The following is a 20,826-nucleotide window of genomic DNA, read 5'->3' on the forward strand; positions in this document are numbered from 1 at the left end:
CCCTGAGATTATGACCTAAACCAAAATCAGGAGTCAGACACTTAATTGACTGAGCTACCCAGGCTCCCCAAACTTTGTCTTTAAAATCTAGATTAAAACAAATAAATAAAAAAGCACGTCCTCCTCCCCAAAATCCTCTTTCTGCCTTCCTCTTCATGGGATTACTGGCCTCTATGGTAAATGAAGACCACTCATACTTTAAGGTCAGGTGCTGAATATGGATCTAATCAAATGACTTTATAAGGAGTACACATGTCTTCACTACGAAAACAGGTTTAGTCCTCTATCTTGGGTTTTACAGTAAACCTAGGAGCATATAAAATCGCTCATGAATGCTGGGTGGGTCACCTTATCTCCATGCCAGTGGAATCAATTACAGCTGATTTGAGAAAATGGCTAACGACCAGTCAGTGGGACATAAAGGAGTAGTAAGTTAAAAGGGTAATTAGAAGAGAACGGAGAAGCATTTGAAATCGAGCTTCACAGAGGGTTTTAACTAGTAACAAAAAGTCATTTTGATAGCATCATTAAAACTAAGGAGGTAACAAAAAAATAAAGATGGGATAAGAAAATGGAAGGCCTGCATACTTTACTGTATCCTCTCCCACTTAGGCAAAGAACCTGCTGTGCCTGAGATCTTATTTCCAAGGAAAGGGTCACAGAAAGGCGATAACAAGGGAGAGGGCTGATGTTTGACTGCCAATACTAAGCGTAAAGCAGGGCCATTTTGCCAAGAACAATACAGCCTGTGGAGCTGGGCAGAGAAGTGCTTCGCTAACAACTCAGTTTGTGACCTACTTTAATAGTGCTTGAAATAATAAGGGCAAAATTCTAATATTCAAAATTAAATACCTGGTCCACGAATGTAGGTACTCTTCTACACACTATAAGGAGTAACATACTAAAGCAGTAATTATGTAAAAAAATTTAGGTATTGATCTTGATGATCGAAGCAGGGATTTAAAAACCACAACTGGCACCTGTGTGGCTCAGTGGTTGAGTGTCTGCCTTCGGCTCCAGGCATGATCCTGGGGTCCTTGGATCAAGTCCCACATGGGGCTCCCCGCAGGGAGCCTGCTTCTCCCTCTGCCTATGTCTCTGCCTTTCTTTCGGTCTCTCATGAATAAAAAAAAAAAAATCTTAAAAAAAAACCCCACACAACTCTATATAAATTCAAAGAACAGTGGTTACCATAAAATATGATTCTTAGGGGCACCTGGGTAGCTTAGTCAGTTGAGCATCCAATCCTTGATTTTGGCTTAGGTCATGATCTCAGAGTCATAGGATCAATCCCCAAGTCAGGCTCTGCACTCAGCATGGAGTCTGCTTGAAATTCTCTCTCCCCCCTGTCCCTCTGCCTCTCCCTTGCTGTATGTGTGTGCACACTCTCATGTGCTCTCTCTCTTAAATAAATAAATCTTAAAAAAAAAAAAGGGATCCCTGGGTGGCGCAGCGCTTTAGCGCCTGCCTTTGGCCCAGGGCGCGATCCTGGAGACCCGGGATCGAATCCCACGTCGGGCTCCCGGTGCATGGAGCCTGCTTCTCCCTCTGCCTGTGTCTCTGCGCCTCTCTCTCTCTCTGTGACTATCATAAATAAATTAAAAAAAATTAAAAAAAAAAAAGACAACTCATTTCTGAGCAGGAGCCTGTTTTTATCTCTTAATTTATAACATGGCAAAGTTGTTGTTGGTTGTTTGTTTGTTTTGTAAAGTCAAGATGGAGCTTTAGAAAATCTGGGTTCAAACTCTGATACCATCACCTCCTAATTGGTGCTTTTAGCTCAGATATTCAAATTCACTGATCTCAAGCTCCTTGTCTCTAAAAATAGGGATAACAAAGGTTTTTCTCTCCACATCTCAGAGGCAATCCATGGAATCAGCTTATAAAAATGTAAATATAAAATAATGTAAAAATGTGTGGTGGTATGGAATTAACAATGTTGAGGACTCTGGTAGACTGTCACCAACAGAACAAAATACAGACATTCAGATGGGAAATTTACTTCATATTTATAGTGAGAGGATGATAGCTTTTCTCCTTAGTGATGCTTGAGGAACTGAGGAAAGACATACTACCTGAAAGGAAAAAATGGGCTCAGAAAATACTGGGTTTGAGATTATTCATGGAAACTACTATGAATTTCCCTCAAGAAACAAAAATTACAAGTGTCAAGTTAAGCTTCAATAATCTACATACCTTTTTCTCTTTTCAGACCTGCATTATTTGCAAACCATGATCTGGATGTCCCAAACATTGCAGCCACACAAAATTCTCCGCCCATCGATTTGCTGGGTGAAATTTGTGGAGGTGGTTTAACTTTGCTTAAAAAATAAAATAATAGTAAGAAAAATTACCATGATGGAATCACGGACCTCAAGATAGTGACCGATTTTCCTTAAAATTCCACCCCTAAGTATTCAAACCCTTCAATGTGGACATGCATTTTGACTTAAGTAATAACTGCAGGTATGAGACTGTATTCTGCCATAAAAGTAAAATTATTGCAGAATTCTAGAATATTATCAAAATGGTTAACATATAAAAACCATAAAAATCAACCCCTTTTTGAAGTATGTATTGGTGAAATCCAAATCACTTCTTTTCAGATGGATAACATTTCTCTGGAGATTTTAAAGTACAACAAGAACCAGCATAAATATCTCACAATAATAAAATAGTTTATTATTTCATTTTGATATATAAGATATGAGATTGACAGTACAGTTGATTGGAGACAGCATGTATGAAAATAATGAAATGATACAAAATGGAGCCCTGCAAATGGTTCAGCCACAATGCCACATACAAGTTAGACAATGTAGGAGGAGAAGATTGAATGCTCCAATGCAATTATATTCACCAATCTTCCTATTTGTTGTTTATTTTTTTCCATGGGTGAAAATGATGTGTCTATTTCTGTTCTGTTCTTCACATGTTTGAGGACACATTAGTAACTGACATAACTACTGTAAGAAAGTACTTGCTTTCCTCTTTGTTTTCCCCAAATTAGCTTTTATGCTATCAACTTCTAATATCAACCTTTCATCTTCTGTGAAATCCTCTTATTTCTCTTCTCTTTGAATTTGGCAAAGGCTTCCCCAAAGCTCACTGGCAATTCTTCTGACCACCTCGGATAAATGGTGGTAAGGTTTCTCTCATTCATACACCAGAAAATAGCCTCACTGCATATTGGTCGAGATCACAGCCCAGTTGGGAATGAAAGTTCTGATGTTCCTACTCTGCTCGTCAGTCTCCATCATCAAATAACATTATTTTACCTTCTTTTGTTCACTATCCTTTATCTCTTTTATCTCTGAATAAAGGGTGAGAAAGATTGGGTTTTGGAGTCTAGAAGAAACCTGAATGCTGCCATTTATTAGCTGTGTGACTCTGATTGAGTTATTTAACTTCTCAGAGCTCAGGCCACTAATACATAAAATAAAAACAGTCATGCCTACTTTGTAGGGTTATCTTAAGCATTGTTATTTGTTATTTTATATTTGTTATTATTTGTTATTTTTTCTCTAAGTGTGCTCCCTGGCTAGTAGTACCACCTGAGAACTTCTCAAATATATAAAGATTTATCAAGCCAAACCCCAAACTCTGGGGGTGGGGCCTAATAATCTGGGCCTTTTTTTTTTTTTTAAGTAATTCTTATTTTATTTTATTTTATTTTATTTTATTTTATTTTATTTTAAACAAACCCTCCAGGAGATTCTGGTGCATGCTCAGATTTAAGAACCACTGTATTAGGGAATGTGCGTAGAGCAATCAGGGCAGTGCCTTCCCATATCATGGTATTCAACAGTGCTTGTTAACTGTCTTCTATATGGCACACAGCCTTCAACTAATTTTCTAAAACATCAGACTGTGCTTTGGTAATCTCAGTTTCCAGGTCCTTATGACACTCGACATAGTCTTCCACATAATTTGTTTCCCCAGCCTTCTGCTCTGATACCTTCCTGCTAGGGAAAGCAAAGAGTTTGGATCAGAGGCCACTGTGATTGATTGGTCTTTTTGACTCTTCCTTTGTACCACATCTATGGTAATACACTTTGCCATATATAAAGAAGCCTCTTCTTTCCATCATTAACATTTCCTAATCACTTCACATCATTACTTCTAAAAACCACACCCATGTCAAAATACCAACACGTCACACTCAGACTTCCACTGACAGGGAATAAAGACACAATTTTGTTTTTGTTTTTCTTAAAGTTTCTGTGAGGAAATGAATCTGGTTCTACAAATAGTTTCATGTCTTCCTGGTTGCATCTGCCACAACTACAATAACCTACCAACAGAAAAGAAGACACCCCCCACCACCTACCCCAGAACAAACACGTATCTTTCCTCAGTATCAGGGTAACTGCCATTAGATTATCCTTCCTGGTTATGATGCACTCTGTTGTAATACCGTAGAGAGTAAATTCTCCTTCAAAGCCTGTATTTCCATCAGTGAACTACTATCACTGAGCTAGTAAGTTCCTATAGCTAGCACCTTTTACTTCTTTTGGTAATTTTTAACCTTTAGAAGTTTGGGGGGAGGTGGTTGGAGAGAGAAGGAGAGAAAAAACCATTCCAGAACTTGCTGAAAGGTGTTTCCAATTATCCACTATGTGTTTCTACAAGAATCACCATCAGGGAACAATAATACTATAATGTACAAATAAGCTTCACAGGGACAAATTCAAAGCTCTTTGCAAATTACTGAATACTATTTTTGTTTTTGTTTTTTTAAGGCATGTGGTAAGCAACAAGATAGAAAACAAGTGGTATGACATTTCTTTGGAGAGATTATGCTTCCCAAACAGACTTGAAAAACAATTGCTATTAGGCAAGATAGCTACCTCAATAACAAAGAGTAGAAATATGGTAAGATATCAAATTAGTCATTGGCCATGCAAAAATATATTGTGTATGTGTTTATTAGTTAATAGTCTAATCAAAGTCAAAAGCTAAAACTTCTTACACTTCCATAATGCTACACATAACTGCTCTGAACACATAATTAAAAAGCATCAACACTGTATTATTTCATACAAACTTACTATTTCCCAAAGAGAATAAGTATATTATGATAAAAGTGTGCTTAAAATTATATAAAAATGTAAAAAAATGATCATTTTCATTTTTATACATTATTTCTTCTTTTTCCTCTGATGGGCCCTTAATAAATCACATTAGTAAAAGTTTGTGTTTAATAAGTGATTAAAAGAGTTTTCATTCCTGGAGTGGCTGGGTGGCTCAGTTGTTTAAGTATCTGATTCTTGATTTCAGCTCAGGTCATGATCTCAGGGTTATGAGACTGAGCCCTGAGGCGGATCTGTGCCAGGCATGGAGCCTGTTTGAGATTCTCTCTCTCCCTCTCTCTCTCTGCCCCTCCCCCCCTAAAAAAAAGTTTTCATCCCTCAGAATAACTTGCTACCTCTTACATGGAGTAGTGCTGTGTGCTATGTACTGTGTACTGTGGAGGGAGCATATTTGGTGAACATATCATAGCAAGTCATTTCTATCATCAATCTATATTTGGAATGACTGTGGTATTTAACAAAACAGAACATAAAAATATGTGCATGTGTCCAGAAGACTTTCAGAAAATTAAAAGGAGAAATAATCTAAAGAAAAGATTACTACTAATAAAGTATTTCTACCCAAAGGGCGAAAATTTCACTTTGGTTTTTTTTTGTTTTGAAAATTTCACTTTGACTTACTTTGCCCTTTATCCTAAGTTTTAAAAAGACGAACAAGGAATTTTGAATGGAAGCAGATTGAACTTTTCCAAAGTGACCCAGAATATTTCTATTGCAAAATAACCTTTTGTTGGCAGAAAAATAAAACACTGACAAATGATGTATATGTGGAAGAAACAAAAGATAAAAGTATTAGCCTTGTAAATCATGATCACTTATGTATTGGTGACCCAATCATTTTAAGAAAGCATTCCAATACTATCCTTTTTTCTTTCTTCCTCTCAACATTTCCCTTTATTCCCCAAAAGGGGTTTAATAAATCCCATTACAAAACAACTGCAATTTTAAAAAGAATACTTTTGGGTGTTTGGAGGCCTTCCCTCATTTATTTATTAAATAGTCTGATATAAAAAATAAAATTTCAATGCATATGGTGTCCAGAAATTCAGTTGTGTTGATCATGATTTTAAATAAGAATAAAACATACTTATGGAGCTGATGGACTCCCTTCTACTGAGAACTCCTGCTCTTTACTCCCCTGAGCCCATCATAGATGGCCTCATGTTCAAAAATGAAAAGTAAAATCTGGCTTAATTTGTGAGCAGCGTGTAAAAGAAAAATGGAATTAATTCAACTTTCACCCTATCAGGCAAAATAATAATTCTAACATATATTTACTAAACTGGGTACAAGAAAACAATGTAATAAAAAGTAAAACAAATATACAAAGAAGTAACAACAAAAACAAAACCGAACAAATAAGGTACTAAAATTAAAAGTCAGGAGTTTCACTTTTTGTCACTCCTTTTGGGAGACTTAACCATCTAACTATAGCATGAGAATCATTTTCACTGCCATCGGGAGTTCTGGGGACATTAACATTATGACATCTTTCAAAATACTTACAAAGACTATTGAAGTTACCCATTGGCTTTTACTGTATTATGTAATCCAGTCAGATTAACATATTGAATTTCTCTTGCCTTTTTTTTCTCTCCACACCCTACTGCAAAGAGAAAAAAAAAGCAAAACTCTAATAATATCTGCTTTTAAAATTACGTCCATCTGGGTAAATCTACTACGTCCCATAGAGTAGGACATGAGTGGGGTATCTGTGGATGGCATGAAAAGCAGCAGTGAGGTCCATTGCCTTGTTCAGAAGGACACAAGTGTGGAAAGAACTAAATTGAGATAGAAGCACCGTTTTTTTTTTTTTTTTCCTTTCCTGGAACATAAGGGTACACTCAATAATCCACTTTAAATGTTAGACATAATATTGCTGTAAGAATTACAAGTGGTATAATGTCTGTGTATAAGAAGAAAAATCTTTCTTTATATTCCTCAGTGTGACTGAGCTTTTAAAAGGAATTTAGAAGTGTTCTCTCACTCTCGACTTTATTTTTCTAAAAGAAGAACTAAGCGGGGAAAAAAAAAAAAGAACTAAGCAGGAAACTGAAAGTATTATATTTTAAAGATATTAATATACCTAAAATTATTCTATTACAATTTATTCTTAAAGACCTAACAGATTTATGTAAATTTTACAAATAAGATTCTCTTTTCTATATAAATCTTTTCTTTCAAAAATGAATTTATATTTTAAATATTCTCAAAAGAACAAGATTAGTTTAAATGAACTATTTACATATAAATGGAATATTCTCAGTGCTAATTAAAACTTTAAATATAATTTGATTTGCAAATTTTAATTCTTTAAGGTTTTTATATAACACAAACACAGGTTATGAGTATAGGATGTGCTCAAATGGGCTACTTTTGTCTAAACTATCAGGCATATGTTTTTTCTTTTGATAAGCGATACTACATGCACATTAGGAGCTCAATAAATACTTATTACTTATTTATAATATTGAAAGCAAAATCCATTTTAAAAAATTCACAATGGCTATTTCCTTAAAATTTTTATATTAAAAAATATTATACGTGTGACTCTTTTACAATATTTTACACAGTCATTCAGACTCAAATATCCTGGAGGGTGCATAATCCCCAGAGTGTATAAAATGCCTAAAATGTTGAAGATGATCTGTATAACTTTTCAACAAGCTTGTTTTATTATCAAAAGGAAAAACATTATTTTAAACTGACCCACTGCAATTGCATGAATTTAAACAAACAAGTTTATCAAAGAATTAAGAATTAGTATAAATTGTAATCTATCAAAAGTAAACTCTTAGCTAAATACAAGGTTGCAACTTGAAAATAATTTTAAAAATGTACGAAATGTCCATTACATTTTAAGAGGAACTATAAAAATTTCATATTCTTCCAAAATACAAATACTACCCTGCAACTAGAAATACTAAAAACATATTTATTTGGCAGGATGCTTTATTTTGTAACAGTAAATAAAAACATTCTCAGGTTGAATGCTAAATATCATGGAAAAATAGCAAAAACTGTTAAAACAAAGAAGCTCTTATAAACAAGCTAGGAGAAGTTGTCAAATTTATATTCATTTTGCTGCCTTAATTTGAGGTTTCATTAAGATCTTAATGGGAAAAACATGCACCACTAGTAAAGGAACGTATTTTAAAGGAGGATCTTTTAGGCTAGTATAAGTGACTAAAAACGAGTTTCTTGTGAGCTAACGATGGCATCAAACAAACCACAAAGCAGTCTTCTAAAAGACAGGCAATGATTTAAAAGTCTACTATATTTCATATATCCCTTTCTTTAATCTGGCTCTTTTAATCTTGTTTCAACCTCAAATCATTTCTGGTTGACAAGTGCTTTTGCTTAAATTTGAGGAGCACATAAGCTGTTGAAGGAATGGACTTTTCTTATTTAACATACATTTGTTACTCCATCTCTACTTCTCTGCTAAAACTTCAATCTCTATTAACATACTAAAACTCTTCTTTGTACTTAGAAAATGAGAAATTTATCCTAAGACAGAATCTAATTCTAAGTTTAGTTTACAAAGAAATTTTGTCATATGTTGAATCTGGCATTTAAAAACTGACTGCTCATCTAAGTTCCTAAGTAAGATCCATGTATCTTGTTTGTTTGGGGAAGAAATCTGGTTAACAAAAAGAATAAAGATTGACTTGCATGGAATTTTGACTCATTTATGCCCTGAATTTCTTAGAATAGTTTCACAATCTGTGTCCTAATTTTGACGCTGCATTTCAAGGGGTAAGTTTTTATGATTTGTCACCCTATTCTTATACGGTAATGAAATTTTCAGATGTTCCTGTGGCAGATTACCACTGAAATGAGTTTGCATCAAATTATGGTGTACCTTCAAGAATGATTTCAGTTTCTTTTTGTCCATGGGAAAAACAGTTGGGAGGTTTTTTCCCTAGGATAATGGTACAGTATGAACAATTCCCAGTAGCGGTTATGAGAACTACACACATGTGCAGAATTCTTTAAAGTATTCTGACTACATTTATAAAATTGATATACTTTACACATTGCCCCAAATTTCCTTTTGGCTCACTTAACTCCTAAAAGTGTGAAAAAAAAAATCTAAAGAAGCTTCTTTTCAAAAATGGTATTTTCCCCTTAAACAAGTAACATTTGCTGAGCTCTTACTATATATGCCAGGTACTGTTCTAAGCACTTCATATTGTCAGTTCATTTCATCCTTGCAATGAACCTATGATGTAGGCGCTACTGGTAATCCCTTTAACAGGTAAGGAAACCAAGAAACAGAAAGGGTTTAGAAAATGACACAAGATCATATAGGTAAGTAGTATGTGAATTGGGACTTAGGACTTCGACTGACAGGTCTGATTCTGGAGCCCTAACTCTTAGTCATAATGTTAAAGACAGCAGCTCCTAAATACATTCTACTTCACATCTTTACATAAAAGTATTAAATATACTGTTTCTTTTCTATGACCATCATGTCTAAGACTGACAAAATTGTATTTTATGCATTGTTTTATAAGAACTTACTAAATGAATAAGTTACAGTAAATTGGTGCTAATAACTCAAAATTATAAATTATTTAGGAGTTTTAATGAAATGAAACACAAATTTCCTCATCAAGGAGATCCTTAAATACCTAAACTCCTCAAAACAGAACTAACTCTATTGCTTTGGTACCAAATAAAATGCAGTTAAAATTTATAGGGTATTTTTAGTATATCTTAAATATATTTATATTTCAAAATAAATCATCTCTTTGAGTGTTCAACACAATGTGTAGGGAGCTTCTATCACTATCATACTCAAAGCATTAAACTTGGGTGTTAGCCTTGTCTTCTAACATACACTAGCATTGAGAGAATCCTTCTAATTTCTCATTTTTAAATATTAATCTGATTTTTTTATTTGACTCTTTAAGAAATGAAGTAAAATTTAAAAATCTGCTCTTTTAAAGCTTAAATATCAACATTCATGTCCATTCTACAAATTATTCAGTAATTTGGTGCATCTATCTGTGATCAGGCCATGCAACTGAAAACAAAAGTACAAAACAGAATTACTTTCTGAGAGTACAGCAAATGAATTAGGCATGCGGGACTGAACTGGGACTCACCATGGAGCTTTTATGGAAAAACACCCCGCTCCAAACAGATAAGGCCTTCATGGAAAAGGGGGGAAAATGCACAGAAAATTAGAGGAAAACTCATTTCACATTAACAAATACATGTATATCATACTGTTAATAGAGTTTGGATAAAATCACTGAAAAAATTAATAATCATTTGCAATTCTGCTGTAGATACTAACAAGTCTGATATAACCAATCACCAGAATGCCATGAAATATTAAGTCCCTTAATTTTCAAAGGATGAGCGATTTCAAAATGTCTATTTCTCCCCCTTTTCTGGAATACCCGTGGAGGGTTCCTAAAGTAAAATAAAATAAATTTCACTTCTGAGGCCCTAAAAACAAAGTACAAGTTAAATGGAATCATCAGATGGCGAAAAAAGTGGAATCAATAGCAACAGATGTGTGGTTGTAGGACACGAAATGTTTAAAATCAGCGAAAGAGAATGCAATAAAAAATTTGATAAGCATTATTTGCTCTTCATCGGTTGTAGCCTCAGAGCCACAGAAAGAAAGCATGTATTTTCCAAGCGACTTATTTAAAGTAAAGTTGAACTGTGTATTGAAGGCCAAAGGAACAAAAACCAAATATAAGTAGTATGATTTATTTCCGTGTAGGGTCATATTCCAGAAAATTAGCATTTCTCTTAAGAGTGCTACAGGTTGGCTTCTCCCACCTGCCTGCATTGGGCTAGGTCAGAATACTGTAAACTAAGGCTATAGTTGCTTATTTTAAATGCAAATGAGGATACAAATTCAGGCCTCATGGTGACACATATTTCTTATTAATATTCTGTTCACAGCCATTTCAGACATACTATGCATATCTGCACACAAAGAGGATTGGCTGATTTAACTATATCCCAAACAAAATGCCGCTGTGGCATCTGGTATGTGGAAGTGAAACATAGATTGAAAAGGAAAGCACACTGGCAAAACCTGGATGGTTTCTTCTTCAACTCTGACGCTAAAAACATCATAAAAAAAAAAAAAAGTTCCTGCTAACTGATTACCAGTTAGCTGCCTGGGAGTTGAGTTTTGCAAACGGAAACTTGGATAGAATGCTTTCACAGCGCAGAGCACAATTCTGAGGACAGATGCACAGAAGAAACGAGAGAACAGGAGGGTTAAGAGAAACTAATAACAGAAAGAACGAGTTGGAAGAAGTGAGATATTGAAGAAAAAGAAAAATAACCGCAGAAATGGTGCCAATGCAAAGCAAGGACATCTCTCTCATGGTTAATATGAACACAACCAAAGATATGATGTCATTATCCTTGTTAAATAGTGGATATTCAAACTTTTTTAATTGTGACCTGCAGAAATACATTTTAAGGCACAAGCTGGTGTATACATGAATACACCTAATGAAACAATAATTTAATGAATGTGGTTTTTGTCTGTAATCAACTTTACTATTTTCTATTTCAATGTATCATAAACATTAATGTTGGGATTTAGGTACAATAAAGACTGCATATTTTGACAGGGTAGGTCTGAGAGGGACCTGAGATTCTAACAAGCTGCTAGCTCAGGCCAAAGCTGTTTATTTACAGAACCAGTAGCAAAACTGCATTTTATTTTATTCTATTTCATTAAAGAAAAAAGTTAGTCACAATCCCCTTATCTGATTTCATGATTCACAAATTATATTGGAAAAAAAAATGTTACTGGAGCTCACCCTGAACTCTGACAAACAATGATTTAAATAACCAAGACCACTCGAAGACTCCAATCTCAGTAAAACAGTAATGCCATACAGAAATGATGAGAAAATGGAAGCTTCAATATGTTTCCATATGTCCACAAATACTTCTGAAATGAAGAGGTCATTGTTGGCATACTGTGCCCAACTTCCTTGAAGTTTCTTCATTAGGCAGGGCATATGAAATAATCAAACAGTTCAAATGATTCTGACACAAGCGCTGACCATCTGGAACATCTAGACATGAGTCGCTCTTCAGTGTGTATTATATCAACACCAAACAGTCTCCAATCTCATTCTAAGTATCAGACTACAGCTAATTTGTTGTAAAACATTTGAATGTTTTATCTTAGTCCTTTATGACTTAAAAGGGTCTCTACTGGCCCCCAAAACCAACCAAACAAAAATGAAACAAAACCTTCAAGTTTCTACATTTCAAAAGACCAGCTGATGTTCCCCACCTATAGCGCCAATAAATACCCTTTCCTAGGTTTAGGTTTCCTTATGTATAAAAAGGAAACACGTATTTGCCAAACAAATTAAACACAGGCTTAAAAAAAAATCTCCTAGATTTTCCTTTCTAGGCAATAGTAATGTGTTATCAACAAAAGATTTCAACAGCCATTTCCTTCCCCACGATCCTAAAACACATGGTTAACTCTCCAGACACTGTAGTAAACAGGCCTGTACTAAGCAGCAGCATTGTCAAATTTAAAGACAATACTGTTCTCACTGTTCACAGCATAACCCAATTGTGTGAGCTAAAAGTAACCCTTCTTCAGTCAAAAAAGGATCAACTGGCTAACACAGCTCAAGGGGAAAACAGAGGGCCGAAGAAACTGAATGAGGACCTGCTTTAGTATACACTTGGCATGTTCCCAATCTATACTTACCCACTTCTTACCCACTCCTCCAAACTGGACCTCTGCCACATACATGTAAAAGAAGAGCCACAAACTCCAAAGAATTAGAGTGACTGACATAATTACTGACTTCGTATGGGTAGTGTCAGCTGTTCTTTTGAAATGTGCCTGCTTCATCTTTCTCAGTAGCAAAAGAATGAAAATATAAAGTCACAAAGGACAAGTCCATGATCCAGCTGTCTTCACCTATGATTTCCCCTCCCCCTTCAAAATACCACAGTTGTAATCATATAGGGTATATGAGAGTAGTTAGAGAGAGGAAGAGAGTATGTGAGTGGGAGTATATGTTGAATGAAAATGGTCTGTATTAACATATGCAACTCAAATTATGATGTCCAGATATTAAGAATTTCTGTGTTTTCTAAACAGTATTAAGTTTCAGCAGGTTTAACAATCTTGCCATACAAAACCTTTCACTTTGTTACAATTATATCCTTTTTAAGCTGAGTTCTGATCGAAAAACATCAGGACTGGCCAAGAGATTAAAAATCCAGAAATATTTTTTATAGATTTATTTATAGTGCAACGTGAAACAACTTGACCATTAACGATTTCTTCTGGAGATTCTCAGAAGACAAGAAGAAATTGTGTTTTATATCATAAGAGTAACACCATGTAAGTTTTTAAACATTGATTCATTTTGTTAAATGCCACATAAAACCACAAAAGCTTTGGTCTTACAAGCTGAAAGTAAGGCAAACGTGAAGATTTTTTAAATGCAATCAAAAAGTAAAACTAGATCTGATTCTGAATCCTCTAAAATCTTCTATAACCCAACTCTAGTGCTAAAAGGTATAAAAGATTAGGTTCAATCACCTCTAGAGTTAAAGAATTAGAGTCTCAGAGAAAAATTCTATGAACATACTCTGAAAGTCCTATTTTTCAATTGATCATGTCTTATGATAATTCAGACACTCTCACATAACAGACCTCAGAATGAGCCCATATTTACTATGAATAACTATATGTCAACAAACTGGACAATCTAGAAGTAAAGGAAAAATTCTCAGAAACATACAACTTACCAAGACTGAATAACAAAGAAATAAAAAATCTAATAGCTTTAATTGGCAAATTTTATCAAACTTTTAAAGAATTAACACCAATCGTTACACTCTTCCAAAAAATCCGAGGATGGAACACTCCCAAACTCATTTTGTGGGGCCAGCATAATCCTAATACCAAAATCAGAAAAAGCCACCACTAAAAAATAAAACTACAGGCCAATATCCCTAATGAATATAAGACAGAAAAATTCTCAAGAAAACAAATCAAATTCAGCAGCACATTAAAAAGGACCATTCACCTTGATCAAGTAAGATGCATCCTGGGGATGCAAGAAGGGCTCAACATAACACAAAACAATCAATGTGATACATCATACTAGTAGAATGAAAAAAAAAGTCATAAGATCATTTAACTGACACAAAAAAAAGAATTTCACAAAATTCAATATCTATTCATGATTAAAAACTCTTAATAAATTAGGCACGGAAGGAACGGATCTCAACAAAATAAAGGCCAACTGTTAGATCTAATCAATGAATTCAGTAAAGTTATGGGATACAAAATTGATGTTTCTATATACTAACAAAAAATATTTTGAAAAAAAAACAAGGGAATCAATCTCATTTACAGTAGCATCAAAAACAATAAAACACTTGGGAACAAATATAAGTACAAGATGAAAGGTCTCTACTCTGAAAACTACAAGACAGTAATGAGTAAAATCAAAGAAGACACAAATAAGTGGAAAGGTAGCTTATGGTCGTGGATTGTAAGAATTAATGTTAAAATGTCAGTACTAGCAAAGCAGTCTATAGATTTGATGCAACTCCTATCAGGATTCCATTGGCATTTTTTACAAAAGTAGAAAAAAAACTTCCATAAAATTTATATGGAACCACAAAAAACCCTAAGTAGCCAAAGAAATTCTAAGAAAGAAGAACAAAAAGCAAGAGGCATTGCATTGCCTGATTTCAAGTTATACTATAAAGCTATAGTCATCAAAACAGTATGGAATTGGCATAAAAACAAATAGACCAATGAACAGAATCATGAGTTTACATGGTCCACACTAATATTTGACAAGGGAACCAAGAATACTCAATGGAAAAAAAGACAGTCTTTTCAATAAATGGTACTGGGATAACTGGATATTCACATGTAACAAATGAAACTGGACCTATATCTTACACTACTGACAAAAATTAACTCAAAATGGATCAAAGACTTAAATGTAAGACCTGAAATCATAAACTCCTAGAAGAAAACACAAGAACAAAAGCTCCTTGACATGGGTCTTAGTAATAATTTTTAAAATATGACACCTAAAGTACAAGTAACAAAATTAAAAATAAATTTAAAAGCTTCTGCAGAACAAAAGAAACCATCAACAAAGTGAAAAGACAACCTACAAAATGGGGAAAATATTTGCAAACCATTTCTCTGATAAGGGGTTAATAGCAAAAAATGTAAAGAACACATGGGCTCAATGGCAAAACACAAATAACCCAATTTAAAATGGCCAAATGATTTGAATAAAGATTTTTGCAAATAAGATACACAAAAGGCCAACAGGTTCATTAAAAGGTGTTCAACATCAATAGTGGTTAGGGAAATGCAAATTAAAATATAATGAAATAAAAAACAAATACATGAAATACCACCTCATACCTGTTAGTATAGCCATCATCAAAAAAATAAGAGCTAACAATGCTGCCATGGATGTGGAGAAAAGGGAATCCTTGTGCGTTGTTGGTGGGACTATAAATTGGTGCAGCCACTATGGAAAACAGTAGGGAGGATCCTCAAAAACTTAAAAATAGAACTACCCTATGATCCAGCAATTTCACTTCTGAGAATGTATCTAAAGGGAAAAAAAAACACAAATGCAAAAAGATATGCACTCCCATGTTCATAGCATGATTTACCATAACCAAGATACAGAAACAATCTGAGTGTCCGACAGATAAAAATGTTGTGATATACATACATATTTGCATGCAGTGGAATATTATCCAACCATTAAAAAATGAAGAAATCTGACCACTTGAAACAACATGGAAAGATCTCGAAGGCAATATGTTAAGTGAAATACGTCAAAGAAAGACAGATACTGTATGATCTTATTTATATGTGGAATCTTAAAAAAAAAAAAATCTCATAGAAAAAGAGATCACACTTGTGGTTACCAGATGCACAGAGTGGGAGAAGGAGGAATTAGAGGAAGGCAGTCAAAAGGTACAAACTTCCAGTTATAGGATTAGTAAGTACTAGAGATGTGATATACAACATGACTACAGCTTAACTCTGCTGTATGACATATAGGGAAGCTGTAAAGAGAATAAGAGTTCTCATCACAAGGAAAAAGTGCTTTTCCTTTTTTCTTTTCCTCTTTCTTTTCTTTTTATTGTATCAGTAGAAGATAGATGTTAGATGAACCTATTGTGGTTATCATTCCACAACATATACAAGCCAAACAATTAAGCTACACACCTTAAACTTATATAGTAAAATATGTCAATTATTTTTCAATAAAACTGAAAAAGGAATAAGCCCATATAAATAAATGTACTAAACAACAAAAAAGTAGAGAAAATGCCATACCACACTATCTGTAAAATTGTAAAGTAAAACCATATTCTCTACCAATATATATTCTAGGAACTGGAATGACTCTGCTACATTCTGTGGATCCCTTAAGCAGCTACTGAAATGGGCACACAATTCACACATGAATATGAGCAAATGATTCCTCGTGTCATTTTTTCAAGTGTTACTTTTAATGTTTCATTAATTTAATTTTAACCACTCCCTACTAAAGAGACCTATAGCACTATTGTCTCTCAAATTAGTGATCTGTAAAGCAAATTAAAGCTGAAACAAGACAGTTATATTACCTAATTTGAGATATACTCAACATGCAATTTTAAATTACAAAGTCAAGATTTGCATTAGAAAAACATTAGATAATATTCAAATTCTGCCAGATGCTGCAGAAAAGAGACTAGAACATAGACTGTCAAATTTCTGTAGAAAGTTATACCTGCTGATTTTTAATAGTAGACTTCATTAAAAAAAAACACAAAATCCACAGATTTATGATAAAGTAGAACAAACATATGCAAGTAAACATATGCAAACCAAAGGTGGACTTTAAGTACTCTACTGATGGAGCACAAAAATTGTAAACTCAACTATGGCAAGTATATTATACATACAGATATATCCATATCCATTCTAATGAAAATACACTGTCCATTACTTTATATCTGGGACCAAAGATTTATAGCTTCACTATCAAAAACTAACATCTATACAAGACAGGGCTGGGACATAGAGAATTATGATCTGCTACTGTACCTGTGTGTCTTTCTCCAAATATTTCCCATTTAATTCTCAGAATTTCTCTTATAAGGTTTGGGGCTCAGGCCAAACTGTGTATATAAGCCAAGGTAGATCTAACTGAATTAGAAGAAAAAGCCATTTTCTTCAGTAGAAGAAATTTCTTCAAGGCCTACATTATGCCAATGTCATTTACTCACTTAGCAAGCTCTATGGCAGATTTGGTGTACAAATTTCAAGTTGAGATAATAAAATAAATGCTATTAAATGTTTCCATTTCTAAATAGGAACAATCATCTATGTTTTCCTAATGAAGCTCTCATTCAGCACTGGTCTAGAACTCAACAGTGGGTAAAGCTTAGAAATCGGGTGATAGGACCAAAGCTCTGGTGGGAATTCATACAATGTACAGCTGAAAAATCAAAATTCACACATATAAACTTATATTCTTCACATGAAGAAGCTTACCTAGGTCACACTGGTAATAGGTAACAGAACCAAATGAGAAGTCAGTGCATCAGATTCCTAAGTCAATATCCTTCCACTACATGACTTAACCTATTTCTACAGAGTTGGGCCCAAGGTTCCTAACACCCACGTCAAATTGCTCCCAAAGAATAAATATAAAGATGGGGACAGGGAAAAGGAACAGAAGTGGCTCCATTTAAGAAAAAGGAAACTTATGAAAGACAAAAAAATCATCTCATGCTTACTTCACTAAAAAGGTCAGTTAGCTAAGAGCAAGGAAGTGACTTCATTACCAATGTCTACATTTTTCATCCCTGAAATTACTCTGATCTCTTTTTAAAATTTACTGCTCACTGTTTGTGCCTTAAAAATGATGTGTATTTATTAGTAACTTTAGATTTAATGCACATAAAGTTAAGCATACCGATGAAAAATTATCTACTTAGTAAAATTTTATATAGGAAGGCATTCAAAAAAAACTTTATCACTGACTTGATTTATTAACTCGACCAAACATCTATGAAATGCTGCTTAATAAATCACTACTATAAATACTTAACACTCCAAAATAATAAGCAACTCCTTAGCACCCAGGTTCATTTTACTAGATGAGAATTATTTTTATCTATGTATCATAAAAATATGATGGAGGTCTTTCCAATCCTTTAGTCTTAGACTGGAAGAAAATGGACTGTGTTTGGATGAGTGATTGTTGAACCAAATGATTTCTAGCACTTCTTTTGCCTTCATCAGTGTATACTGTAGTCAGGTTAAGCAACAGCTGTTGCCAAAATAGGCCTTATTTCCTCTAAGTGCTGCTTCAAGGTACAGAACATGGAGGTGTAAATACATCTGTCTTTTGCCGTTTGTAGTTCTACTGGCCTTGTGCATGTCTTGGAGTAAGACAGATGGTCCTTGACACTGTACAGGCTTCCAGGGATATATATTTCCAAAAATAAGAAGGCAGATGTGAAATATGGTAAGCACACGTTCTATCCCCTGAAGGTTTGAACTGAGGCTTCTATCTCAATTTGAATATTTAAATATAGGATCCTAGGTAATCCTTAGAAATCTCTGTGCTGGAAATACAACATTTTATGCTTATTTTGCCTTTATGCCAAATATTTAGAACATGGGATTTATTTATTCCATATTCCATTTATTTATTTATTTATGTTGATCTAACCGAGGTAGGCATATAATTTTATTAGATACATTATCAAGTATACTGGAAGTAGTCACAGAACTTACATGTCTATAAATGAGTCAGCTCTGTGTTCTATTTCTACATAATCCATGTTAAATACTTCCTGTTAACTTTTTTATTATTTTAAGATTTCATTTATTTATTCATGAGAGACAGAGAGAGAGAGAGAGAGAGAAAGAGAGGCAGAGACACAGGCAGGGAGAAGCAGGCTCCATGCAGGGAGCCCGATGTGGGACTTGATCCGGGGACTCCAGGATCATGCCCTGAGCTGAAGGCAAACACCGAACCACTGAGCCACCTAGGCGTCCCATGATAACTTTATTTTAAAATGCTAGCAAAGACATGTCATAGAAGCAATGTTAGAGTAATTGTAATTTCCAGAATGAAGAGACCTAGAAAATGAAAAACTCATTTGCTCATCACTCTGGTGACCTTAATATGGCAATCAAAATTCTCAGCAAATATAATGAAGTTTAATGGAACTAATGCAAATTAACTAACTGCAGATTGAGATTTGTTCATAGTAAAAAAAATTTTTTAATAAAAATGAAATAAATAAAGCCTTTAAAATCTAATGGGATGAAATCTAATGACATGAAATGTATGGGATGTAGTTCAAATCTCAGCATGTATCAAAACCAGAAACTAAGGGAATGTATTTTGTTCTCATAAAGCAAATATTAAAAAAATAATAATAAAACAAATATTACTTTTGCTAAGGCAAAATACATGTATTTCCATGAAAATGTTTGATTTTAAGATAATAAAACCACAAACTATTCTGAAAATTCTATGACCAAATGTTGGGGTGATTTAGAGTAAAAGAATTATAAGAGAAGTCCACTAGAGCAATTGCTGGATATAATGAACAAACCCTTCAGAAAGCGGCTTAGGGGTATTAAGTCTTATAATCTAGCAATAGCCAACTATAAGTTACAAATACTATTATCAAAATGTTTATAGGCCACTGTTGATATGTGTCAACAGGAAGCAAGAGAAAGAATAGAGGGAGGGATGGGGAAAAAAGGATTGTAGGTGGGGTAATTTGTAGTGAACTAAAGGCTCTGCCACAAGTTGAGAACTCATTACAAACAACAACTATGTGAAAAAAAACTAATAGTGAGTCTTAAAACCTCTTCCTTTGATAAGTATACTATTGTTATAAAAAGAATATCCTAATCTTTAGAATTTATATATGAAATTTGTAGGAGTAAGGTGTTACTAATCTACAAATTACTTCAAGACAATTTAAGAAAAATATACTGTGTGTGTGTGTGTGTGTGTGTGGTGTGCCTGCACACATGTGGGCAGAGTGAGAAAATGTGAATGATAAGGTAAATAAGTTAGACGGTTAACATTCAGGAGATCTTGATATAGAGGAATTTCTTTCACTGGTCTTCTAACTTTTTTTTTGTAAATCTGAATCTATGTGAAAAGTTTTAAAATTACAAACCAAGTATTCATTGTGAGATAAGTATTATTCTCTTTAAACACTTCAATATGAGATATGCTAAAAAGAATGCAAAAATTCAGCAAAAATAAAATGGTCTGAGAATTGAGATAAAAAGCCAAGTCAGCAATGCAATATGTGTTTATTAATTTCAAGGTACATAACTCAAATGCATATAATTTATTTCATAAATAAATAAATAATTACTAAATTGTCTATAAGGGGATATAATATACACACTAAAAATCTAGGAATTGTGACTTTTTAAAAAGAAAAGGAAATGCAGAATATATCTAAGTTCATAAAGTAGGGCAGCGGAAGGAGACATCAGATGATTAATAGCTTCTGCCCATCTAAGAGCAGAGAGAAAGAGCAGCAAAGAAAGAGTATGAAAAAGTAAAAAGTGCGAGACTTTATCTTCTTATTGTGGAAAATTTCAAATATATGCAAAAGTAGACTTAGTTTCCTCTCCTTCCCACAAATATATTGAATTAAATTCTGACAA

The 20,826-nt window shown here is 33.9% G+C and overlaps 1 protein-coding gene across 14 annotated transcripts in view; it reads right to left on the reverse strand.

Annotated features, from left to right (window-relative positions):
- The window catches only part of BCAS3 (BCAS3 microtubule associated cell migration factor), a 591,457-nt gene that overhangs the window by 303,216 nt on the left and 267,415 nt on the right, over positions 1 to 20,826 (reverse strand). For 10 of the 14 annotated variants that reach the window (XR_007413014.1, XR_007413013.1, XR_003133737.3 and 7 more), the window contains exons 17-18: positions 10,208 to 10,252; positions 2,197 to 2,321 (exon numbers count right to left, since the gene is read on the reverse strand). Coding sequence is in view for 11 of the 14 variants with exons in the window: in XM_025440686.3 (XP_025296471.1) it covers positions 2,197 to 2,321; positions 10,208 to 10,252 (170 nt within the window). In the remaining 3 variants the exon portion in view is untranslated. The remainder of the gene's footprint in view (positions 1 to 2,196; positions 2,322 to 10,207; positions 10,253 to 20,826) is intronic. The other 4 variants (XM_025440688.3, XM_049114169.1, XM_049114170.1 and 1 more) reach the window with 1 other exon arrangement.

Source organism: Canis lupus, chromosome 9 (assembly GCF_003254725.2).
Source record: "Canis lupus dingo isolate Sandy chromosome 9, ASM325472v2, whole genome shotgun sequence".
NCBI lineage: Eukaryota > Metazoa > Chordata > Mammalia > Carnivora > Canidae > Canis > Canis lupus.